Genomic DNA, 12,128 nt, shown 5'->3' on the forward strand with positions numbered 1-12,128 from the left:
CACTTTGATATCCCACTGTAGACTCTTATATCACATCAAACAGGAAATGATGGGTTGGATAAACTTGCCTGTAATACTTTATGTCATCATAACGCGTCAATGCGAAATGTTTCATTGGCCTATTTGCTGCATCGTTGAGGACCTTAGAAATTAGAATCATTTCCCTCCGTTCAAAGTGTCAGCAGCGGCCCAGACAGTCACTAGATTGAGTTATGAACTTTTATGATTATATTATTCACTTTTCATTTGCAAAAGTGATCTGAAGATGGGGTTGTAAGACTATTGGCAGTCCACAAATACGTATAGGTCAAGTGAAAAGCGCTTCTTCTTTGATTTGTTCTCTAGTATGATTCTCTAATGTATTTGCTTGACCACCAGTTGCATTCCCAGTGTAGTGATGTTGGTCAATAGTGGGCCTGTTCGCTTTCTGCGGGCACTGAGGACAGTTGTTTTGATGTTCATCAGCGTTGGTGTTGTATCTGTACACTAACGTAATAACATATTCATCAGAAGATTGCGGTTTGAAAGTAGCTGCCCCACCGTGCTGTTTGTGGGTAATATTTTTAGGAGGGCTGTGTGCGCGCGCCAAAAACAATCTCTGTCATACATCCAGTAGATAAGATTTCATAGGAGGAAATAATAATTCCCTGGAACTATATTTCATACCGTAAGATGTCTTCATTTCTAGAAAGCTGCATCTGCCTCTGAATTTGTTAGGCCTATGGATGCATTTGAATGCATCTAACTGTAAATATGCTGAAACCATAGTTTTCTTTTAGAGAACTAAAAGTTGCATTTACACATTTTACAGTGAAATGGTAATTTGTTGGCTAAAAGCTAGGATTCATGTTTTATGTCTCCTCACAGACAGGCCACGATTTACAGTAGTCATGGGTCCAGCAGGCCCAAATTAACAACATGATAGTCCGTGTTAATGCACATGCTTGTGCAAAAGTCAAGACATGTTTGGGAAATTGACAATGTGTGTCTTTTCCTCACTTATGAAGTGCAGTCTGCAAACTCCAGTCCTTTCATTTCACTCTGCATTGTTTACAGCAATATAGGGCACTGGGCCCATAAATCTTCTCCTTGCTCTGCCAAGACAGCGCCATTTGTATGCACCGTTTTAACCGACAGCATCCTCTGCCCATTAACGTCTTCTCCCCAGCTCTCTCAGTCTCCTCTTATCTGCCCAGCTCTGTCCCCTGGAAATACATTAACTGATCCGTGCATTCGTTGAGCCCTGCAAACTAATGTAGGTGTTTTTTTTTTTTACTAAAAAGGTTAAGGAATATCTAATTTCCAATTACAAAGCTGGCGTGTACAGAAAAGAAAAAGAAAACTTGTTGAAACAGTGGTGTTGCATTTCCTAGATTTTCCAGTGTGTAGTCGCAGATATTTCCAACATTTACCCTTTTAATCTATCAGTTATTGGTATGAAAAATAAAAGTTTATCGACGATTTCTTTGGTTGTTTGTGTCAGCAACCGAGAGAGCGCAGAAGGTAAGGAGGAATTGTAAAAGGGTTGACACCCAGAGCGACCGGCGCGCTTTTGTGTGAGAGAGAAAAATGATTTATTGCCACTGAGGCAGTTCAAACAGAGTTCACGGAGAATTGTGGTGGAGGCGCGGAGGAGCTAAATTATGGTCTTGCTGAGCTAGTATATCATAGATTCTATCTCCAATTCAGAGAGTGTGTTCAAGGGTTTGAGGTAAGGAAAACAAAACGAATTTAATTACTTTCTCCCATTTCATTCAACGTGAAAGTATAGTGCCTAATTCACCTCTGTATTGGAATAATAATAATAATAATGTTAATAATAATAATGACGGTAACAATAATAATATAAATAACAATAATATACATAATCATAATATAAATAATAATAAACATTATTATTATTATAATTATTAGCAGTAGTAGCCTAATAGTAATAGTAGCAATAGTAGCCTAGCAGCAGTAGCAGCAGCAATATTATTATTATTAATAATTATTAATCATAGTAGTATCAGGCCTATAATAATAGCAGGCGAAGAGTTTTTGGTAAAACACTAGATGTAATCAGATGGCATTATGTCTCTATCTAGATTCATCTCTAACTTTGCTCCATTGGCCCATATTCACTACTGGGTTTGAGGCATAGTGCAGAAGTGCCATTTTACTAATGGATAGGCTTAACGGATATAGCCCACTCTGGCCACAATCATCATTACCGAGTTTTGAATTTCAAATTAAAGCCAGGCCTCCAAACTAAACTTTTTGCAAATGATTTGCTTTTAAAATTCAGTTAAAAAATAAATATTAATAATAATAAACATCCAGTCAGGCCCTTTTAAAGTTGATAATGGTTACCAAAACCATAAAGCCATAGCCTATAGAGAAAGGGGTTATATTTTTCTGTCCTTTGATTGGACTTCTTCAAAACGAAATTGTTAAACTTAATGAAAAAGGCTCTGCCTCAACCAGGGAGGCTCAGGTAAAAACCTCTGGTGGCAGGGGTGAAACGGAACGGGGAAAGGCTTCTCGTCCCAGCTATGCAAGCCTGAGTGCATAATCCATCACTGCGGTGAGACATCTAAAGAGGGTTTTCTCGACAGCTTTGTTGTAGTGAAACACCAGAAGGAACTTATATCTAAAGCTTAGTTCAACTAAGATTGATAATGCACAGGACTTAACATGAGCCCGCAGAATCCTCTCATTTTGGGAGATCCTCTTGGCTGCACCATTTTAAATGCATTTGGGCTACTTGCAATAGCTCAATCGTTTTAGTTTTTAATCCAGTTTACATATAGTTTTACATTGTTGAAATTAAGTAATCACATTTTATGAGTTTTTTAAGTGCAATTCTATTAGTCAGGCCTCGCCTGCTGTAGATTTTGGCCCACAGACTTTACCAGAAATGATTTATCATAGGGTTTAAATGGCGTTGCAAAAATCTATCTTTTATTTAACTGTATTACACCATTGTACACAGCCACCTTTTCAAGTTTCTGGTCTAGACTGTGTTTTACATTACATTAACTGTAACTGTAAACAGGCAGATAAGGGGTTTACTGAATATTTCTCTCTAGCTCTTTGTCCATTCAACCGTGAAGCAAACGGGATCTTTACCATCGAAAATGTCCATACTCTTTGAATATTGCCTCACAGAGCCACAGCCTGGGACATTTGATACTGTACCGTGAAGGCCTGATTAATGCAAATATATTGTATACTCCTATAGAAAAAATCTCTAATGATTGCCCCCTTTGTCTTTGTGTGGCAATGACTGTCAAGCCTTTGTCTGACCACTCCCAGTGAATCCTATTAAGTCGAAAGCTACACTACGACAGCTATAAGCATATTATTATTATTGAAGGCAAGTTCACCGATTAAAATGGCCGAGTGTTAATTAGTTGCAAACTAAGTTATCCAAAAATAATAGGATTTTTTTTTTTTTTTTACAAACAGAACGCAGCCTTAGATCAGAATGTCAATAGATAGATTAGCAAATAGCATGAAAATCAACATAACATAGCACAATAAATATGAGTATTTATCAGTATGTTTAATAGGGTGATAACATCCTGCAATACAACTTATTCCGGCATTTTACATCTAAAAAGCTTCAACACAATAATGAATTGTGATCGATAGCACGTTATCCACTTAGGCTCGAACATAATCTTCCAGCTCATAGACATAATGTAGGACTCCTCGCGTTGCATTTCATATAACCTACCACAAAAGTTCAGGATGTGCAGTTGCAAGCGCCGGTTTCTTCTAATAAAAGCGTCCTGCCAAAAGATTAACATTGTTACAAGAAATCAACACTCAGTTTCTAATGAGACGGTCGGCACCACACATGAACTCTCTCTCTCTCTCTCTTCCCCCCCTCTGCCATTTTCTCTCCCCATACAAACACACCTCTCTCTTTCTCTCACTCTCTCAGAAATTGCATATTGATTATACAGTTGTTGCCGTCTATTCATATCCCATTATATGTTTTTTTCTATCCCTGGGTAAAGAAACGCAGGCTGCTCATAGAAATGCTGTCTGAAGAAATATCGCAGAAGCTTCTTCGGGCGCCCCAAGTTGCCAGCGGACTACTTTGCAACTCCAGAGCTCGGTCATTGGAGGACGGCCACACGTGACTATGGCACCCTTCTGGTAAATATTATTCAAATGTTCCACATGGTTCTTCCAAATGCTCTTCCCCGCATGCCTTTATACTTTCAGGTTAATTGTGATCGGATATTAGAAAGACAAAAGTCCCAGGCTTTCCTACTGTTAAGGGATTCCTTGTTTCATTTGAGAAAATTTGATGAGCTGGGTGCATGGACCCCCAACAGTCCCCCCTCCCATTGCAGCTGCATGGCAACAGTTTTGCTATGAGCTCTGGACAAGTGCCAAAACTAAGCGCGGGATACAATGGAGGAGGAGGCCAAGTAGCAGAACTTAATCAGCAAAACATGACCTCCTCTGCTCATGTCAGTTCCAGGTTGAACCCAGATGAACAGTTTCGGTGCCCACTGGACCCTCTGGTTCACCGCCATGACAAGGGCAAGCTGGACATCAAGAGCAGGAGCTGCAGTCTATTCACCATCTGCCGCTCAGGATTAATTTTCCCCTGGATGAATCCACGGACAACTGACTCAGATCAATCAGGTAAATCTGTTTTTTTGTTTGCTGTAAGCTAAGTGTGTTTTCTTATTTAAGCCATGCACTGAATGCACAAAATATTGGGGACACTCACTCTTTTCATGAAGTACACTGATGAGGTGAGTCCAGGGAAAAGCCATTATCCCTTATTGATTTCCCTTATCAAATCTATACCAATCACAAAGGAGGAGATGCTGGTAAAGAGAAGCAGATGATTTAGAGAAGGATCTTTAAGCTTTGAGACAACTGGATTGTACAAAGGAGGTTGCAACTCAATGTCAGCAAGATGTCCCTAATATTTTGTACATTCAGTGTACAACACAAACATTGATATTCAACCACATTAAAGCTGTAGCGGCTGAATAAAATTTAAATGACGTTGATATCAACCTGAAAAAATCTGACAATGAGATAACATGGTGAATACACATACACATACTCTAAGTAAAAGCCCACAGCTAAGCACTAAGGCTTTCATACTTGTTAACAGATTTTATAAACGGGGAAAGCAAACCTCTAAATGCTTAAAAGCAGTATAACCTATCACCTCCACAAAATACTGTTTATCATGGCACAAATTTGCTCCATTCATCAGAAGTGTAGTCTCTCTCTCCCCTAGGTATAAATATGTATATAGAATAGTATGAATGTTACAGTACGATATACTGTATATCAATTTCATAGCTGTGTGTTTTCCCAGTCCTCCCCGTTAGACCCAGTGATGTTCAAAACAGAGAAGTTGCAGCAAGAAGTTGCAGCAAAAGGGCAAGTTGCAAGCAAATTGCCCTTTTGCAATTATAGCATAGTAGGTCACTTACACTGGTGATTGATTATTTTTCACAGAGGACCATAAATAAACATCACTATCTGACCTATACAAGACAAAACTAGCATGTAACAACGTAGCTACAGTCACACAATATAGTGGGGTGTAATTGAGGAGTATAGTTGTCTCTCTCGGCGAATATAGGCTGTATTTAATGTCCATTAACCCCTGTATGCTATATTGTTATCAACAGGGCCCCGGTATCGCACATATACATGTCAAATGGAATCTCTAATGGTGGTTATTTTCAGTGGTGGTCCCAAGGTACCTTTTAAGTGACTGAGATGGGGATTTGACAGGTCTGCTTCCGTGTGTAGCTGTGATTAATGTGGCCTGTCAGACAGCGGTGGTGGCGTCAGATGTTTCCCCCAGACTGTTTCTTCAGGAGGTAACTTTCCCTGAACACATGACACAATAGACAGCCAGACTTGTACAGTGTCTCAAGCATGACTGAATACACAAGAAAGGCTATGGGCCCTACTTTGTCTCAGGTTGATTGGTTGAGCATTACCATGGGTCTTACTGGTACTTGATCTTACACTTCAAGTCCTTCTGAGGAGGTTCTCTCTTTTCTGATAGACTTGCTAGTTAATGTGACACTTCCTTTTTGTGCCCTTGTCTCTCTACGTGCTTCCCGCCGCATCAGTCAGCGCCAGTGCGGAGGCCGATCTCCTAGGCAGAGGCAGAGGCAGACACAGTGCCAGGAGGGATAGAACAGCCTTCACCAACAGCCAGCTGCTGGAGCTGGAGAAGGAGTTCCACTTCAGCCCCTACCTGTGTCGGCCTCGGAGGCTGGAGATGGCCGCGGGGCTGCAGCTCACCGATCGCCAGGTCAAGATCTGGTTCCAGAACCGCAGGATGAGGTACAAGAAGGAGCACAAGTACAGACGGGTGGCGAGGCCGTCCCACTGGGCCCCGTGCAACCCCTCTCCCAGCCTGAGCTCATGTGCCGGCCACCTGAGGTTCCCAGGTGCATGCGTTGTCAGAACTTCCTCCACCTCCCCAGATCTGCACTTCATGGATTACGGGCATATGTCCTCTTCCCCCTTTGGTTCTCAAAGTGAGGCCAACAGCGGCCAGTATATTTGTGTAAACCCTGTGGACCTGCCCCGTCTGAACTGCATTCCTCCATCTGCTGCAGATGGTCCACAGTCATCCTGTACTGGCATAGATAGTAGTCATCACCATGCCGGTATTCCAAAACTGGCCCTAGGGCCCAATAATGGTCATCCCTCCTGTGCTCATCAAAACCTCAATGATACATCTACTCTTACTTACTTATGAAAGACTGGTAGACGTCTGATTAGCATCCCTGGATTGATATCCCCTTAACATGCCCTTTCACTATTCATTGAACATTCTAATTAAATTATATGAACTGATCTTAATTACAGGATAACCACAGAGATATAATTGTATTTCTCAGTCACAGTGACTGAAGGCTTTGAGCGTTCCAGTCGATCCACACTTGCTGCCTATATTACACAGGGCATGCACAAGACATTTCAAGGACACATTTGAGCAATAAAATAATCACAAGTGGTTCTTTTTGCTGTAGTTTTGTGACCGTTTGTATCGTTGTGCACGTTTAATGCATGTTTTAATCATACTATGAGTCAATTTTGTATTTTCCTCTATTGTCAGATAATAGATAAGTGGTTGTCATATGGCTGGTTTATACGTGTCATAGTAGGCCTCCTTTTCATATGTCGTGATTATGTACTGTAAATAGCTGGTCATTTGTGTAAAATGTTTAACTGTGAAATGAGCAGAAGAATGTTCATATTGAATGATGTTATATTTTTGTTACAGCCATTAAAGGATACAATAAGTCTTTGATACTGTTCTTGATTAATTGAGATGTCATATACATGCTTAATAAATGCATTTGGGAAAACTGTAGCCCTTGTGTAATGTTTACCCTATTCATTGCTTATTAGAATTACATTTTTTCCAGCAGTAGTTTATGATTAAGGAGTCTTGGATTAGATCCCAAAAGAAAAAAATGAGAAAGATTCTGTAATCAAATTAAGGCATGCTTTAGATTCATTGAAAACTCTACAATATTGTGCATTCAAGTTGCACAATCTTGCCACATAAGCCTCTCCCTCGCTCCTGCCTCCAAGTTCCCCACCATTAATCATCGAGACAAGGCAGTCTTTCCAGCACTCCAACCACAAGCTCTGAACCCACTGGGCACCATGACAAGATCTCTTGCCTCCTCCTTCCCAACCCTTGCCTTTTCAATAGCCAAATTGTAGTGCTGCAAGTTGGGGCTGGCCTCCCTCTCAGGGGGCATGTTAGTTGCATGGCTTAGAAGCCCTTCCAGCAGCCCATAGGCCACAACAGACCAATGGGGTTCAATCACTAATGACAACAATTTTTTTTCAAGAACAATGAGGAGACGTTGTTTTTTTTTTTAACAGCGTCCACTTTGCCATTCTGACATGTGGATTCTTCACAGTAAACTCTAGCTATGTCATGGAAAAGTTATTTTCCTCTCGCTAATTTTGATTTCAAGGTTTCTGCTCTCGTAGCGCTAAATTATGCACATGGGGCATTATGCATTCATTTGACAGAAGTGGGTCACAGGTTCTCTAGGGTCTCAACAGTTGTACACGTCAAAGATAGACAGTAACTTTCACAACCATGATGAAGGACCCGAACCTCCTCATACACCTGATAATGTAACCTCTAATATCAATATTCTAAACAAATTTCGGACATGTTGACAGTTTTATATCAGTGGCCTTTCTGTAAATGAGCTGTCATAAGAGACCACTGACAGCTACGAAATGGAGGAGGTGACGGGGAAGCTGAACCCCTAGTGGTGCTGGATAGCATGACTTCCTACCCCTAATTTATTGCCTAATCAGTTTCTGGATCAAGTATCATATGGTTACTATTTGACACGATTTGCAACAAGGTCTCTGTAGGTACCAGTGGGCCTATATAACTGTAGGTCCACTGACATTTGGAATTAAATAAAGTAAAGTCTACACCACGTCTGCATCAAAGAGGTGGTGACAGTATTTTGGAAAGCATAGGGGTAATTTAGGAGAAAACTAATAAAGGGTGAGAGAAAGAGATGAAGCAAGGGTGAGTTTCGCAAAAGAGGTTCCCCACACAAATATCTGCTTGGGATATGTGCGCTTACAGAGAGACAGAGAGAGGGGGGTGGGATCCTGAGGAGGAAGAAGGAGCAGACAGTGTTGGATTCCTAAGATTCTTGCATATGCCGGGTGATTTATGGTGTTAATGGTGCCTGGGATGAGAGAAGGCTGAATAGGACCCTTACCTCTGGTTGCTCGCCACATTCTCCTTCCAGACACTAAAAGCCAGGAGAATCCACACTGGAGTGCAGTAATTCTCTGGATGGGGTCAAGGGGGATCCCCAAGGGTCAATAAATGCCCCCCCCAAGGGCCCCACTGCAAGGGGGAATAGTCTTCTTCCATTTCAACATTAAGTTAGCCAGTTGTTCTCACACTGGGTAGCTGGTTAGTGACTAAAGTTATTATTTCCCTTTCACTCACTTACCCCCCCCCCCCCCCCCCCCTATTTGGTGACATCTATTTTGGAAGCAGATCTACAAGGCAACAAATCCCTCTATGTTTTTTGATTTTGAGCTTTGATCAGACTGGAACCATACTTTAAGAGGATCTTTGATGTGATAAATGATCCCTGCCGCGGTGCCATGAAAACAGCTTTGGTTACGGTCCATGATTAATTTCAAAATTTTGTGTTATGTCTTTTACAGTGGCTGCCACTGTCCCATTTGCAGCTGTTGTGAAACTGACTTTAGGGTTAGACTTGATAAATGCTTCATGCATCAAGACTGTTCCTAAGCTGCCGTGAAACGGAAACGAAACCCCTGTATGCTTAACAAAGACATACCGTTAAAAGTACATTTCAAAGCATTTGCCACTGAATTAAAAAAACAAAATGCCTAAGGCTTGTCATAGTATCATTGCAGTAAGCTGCTTTTGTCTAATGGAGTCTTATGGTATAAAGTCGTAATCCCTTCAATTATATGGGGCTGAAGAAATGAAGAGTTTAATTCCAGAGATGTTCACCCTTTGAAGAAAAAACATGATGTCTATACACTTACAACATGATTGCTGCAATGAAAGTAACATTATACGTTACTGACAAAGTTATGAGTCATCTTAAGACCTTTGCTTACAAAATTATTAGGATTTTGAGGACAGAATCATTTGTATGTTTGAAATATTACCTGAGGAATTTCTGGTAGCAACATCTTCCTAAAATGCATATATAATATTTTAGAAGTAAACTCTTGTACATAAGTAACTGCCACATCCTTTGGCCCAATAATGAACAAAATACTAAACTTTTATACTTGGCCTTTGGCAGATTTTGTTCATTTTATGACCTATTAACCTTCTCAGGCTTTCTTCTTTTCTCCTCAGCAGTAACTCTGCTGCCCACCACTCTCTCCAGGTGCTTGTTGCTCAAGATGATTGTTAAGTATCAATTTCCTGTGTCACCTTTATGGGTTTTATTTATTTGTCTGCTCCTTCATGTGGAACGGAGCCTGAGCATCACTCAGGTAGATGGATTATAACTCAACTGCTACGACTCATCAATCTTGGAAATTTGACTTCCTGAATCTCATACAACTGTTACTGTCATATTACGGCACAGCATTATCAAGATCAATGACATTTTAAATGCTTTCCAGTTAAGGATGATCGGTGACAATAAAAAGGTAAGTTGGTGATGAAACTGTCTCAGCTGCGGTGAGCGGCGTTGTGCACAGTAAGGGAGTCACCTACTGTAGCCCGCTTCTCCTTCTGAAAACCACCCGTTAAATGAATGAACTTGTAATCACAACAGTCACCCTGGTAAATGTCACATGTTGATCATTATTGATCACTCAAGAATAATTGAACCCCCAATGGCTTTATCACACAGCCATGTAATCAATGCACACTATCAGTTTGGTTATTCTTGCATAAAAGCCTTATGGAAATATCTCACAGGCCAAGGAGGCCATAAACATAATGACATCAGCAGTGTGAAAACTTTAGAAGTACTGATATCCAATAACCTATGCATTCAAAGTTTTAAGTTTCAAACTTCACCGAGTTTGACATTTTTCTTCTTTTGACTGCCAATTCTTACTGGACCCCAATCCCTAAACCTGATGGGTTCATCTGCTTGATGCATTGTTTTTATAAAATTGGATTGACAGCTCCTGTATTTATACAGTGTCATGTTCATGGTAATATTTTTCTATTAACAATAATTAGCATGCAAGGTAGACTACTGATCTGGGTTGTGAACATGCAGGGGCTGAATAACAAAAAAAAATAATAAAACCACTCCTTCTCTTTCCCTGCAGCGAAAACAATGCTGTATGAGGGAGAATATTACAGTGTGTGCTGCAATGATGAACATTTCCTCCTGTTTCATGTTTAACCCTGCTCATTTCCCACAGTAAGAACTCCGGAAACACACAAGTGTGCACAGCAGCTTGGGGGGAAGATGACTGATGGCTTGTTGTCATGATGTTTGGGATTCTGCCGACTCGAAGCCTCTTGGCTCACAGAACCTGTGAAGCGCTGCAATACATACTACAGGCTATTGTTGAAAAGTCCAGGTATTAGCAAGGTATTGCTTCATTGTCATATTGTTGAGGCTGTGCAGAATGCAGTTATCTGTAATGTCCCTTGCCATTTGCACAGTGGTTGCATTGGATTTATGATTATGGTTCATGTACTGTGACAGATTTCATAGTATTCAACAATCAAGCAAGGGCGATTATTTGAATCTCACACAATAAGAGAATAGATTTTTTTTTTTCAAGTGGTATTCCCTGGATTCTGTGTGGGCTAGGTAAACATCTAAGCTAAACCTTTCTACTGACATCACTATTTTTCAGAAATGTCAATATTTGAAATAACTGACATGCTCTATCAATCATATAGATAGCCATTCTTCAAATGGTCAATGTGCCATGCTTGAATATCTGTGTCTACTTGTGTGTCTGTGTCTCTGCCTCAGCCTCAGTCCTGTCCCTGACTCTTTCTGTCTCTCTCATTCTCTCTCTCTCTCTCTCTCTCTCTCTCTCTCTCTCTCTCGCTCTCTCTCTCTTCCTCTCTCTCTTCCTCTCCCTCTTCAACCCTCTGCCATATCATACCTTTATGATGATGCCACGCTGATGAGCCTGAGCTCCATGAACATGGCATAGATGGCCGTCACCCTCCTGTCCCTGTGTGTCACCCAGGCACTGCATTAACGGCAATGACTTCTCTGGTTGGTGGTGACAGTCATCTGTCAGCGCTGGTTAATTCCCAGTCTTCTGAGGGTCAAGAGCTGACAAATAATGAGGCCTGACAGTGTTGGAGGGTTAGACAAGGGTCTGGTGTCAGCAGCAGCCATAGCATCATTACAAGCCACTGTCAGCAGCAGGGTGAGAGGTCAATACAAACCAAGGAGATAATCCTAGCACGGCCGCGGTGATCCCAGGGCCTCGGCTCTCTATTGACACACATCAGAGCATGGAGGCAAACAAATTAGCATCAGTCAATATTCTCTCACTCCTCCTGACACAGCCACCCAAGTGCTGCCATGTTTACCTCACCTCCAGTCAAAACAATAGCGACAATAGTGATCATGATGGAAAATGCCTGCACT

General features: G+C 41.1%; 1 protein-coding gene across 1 annotated transcript; it reads left to right on the forward strand.

Annotated features, from left to right (window-relative positions):
• The first annotated feature begins 4,043 nt into the window (after positions 1-4,043).
• hoxc3a (homeobox C3a) lies at positions 4,044-11,513 on the forward strand. The gene is made up of 4 exons (XM_071513191.1): positions 4,044-4,149; positions 4,475-4,647; positions 6,114-6,556; positions 11,496-11,513. Exons 1-4 carry the CDS (start codon positions 4,136-4,138, stop codon positions 11,511-11,513), a joined length of 648 nt encoding a protein of 215 aa, XP_071369292.1. The 5' UTR covers positions 4,044-4,135.
• The last annotated feature ends 615 nt before the right edge of the window (positions 11,514-12,128 follow it).

This window comes from Centroberyx affinis, unplaced genomic scaffold (genome assembly GCF_046629955.1).
Source record: "Centroberyx affinis isolate AG114_WGS23_722 - 3 ecotype Tasmania unplaced genomic scaffold, CSIRO-AGI_Caff_v1 ptg006819l_1, whole genome shotgun sequence".
NCBI lineage: Eukaryota > Metazoa > Chordata > Actinopteri > Beryciformes > Berycidae > Centroberyx > Centroberyx affinis.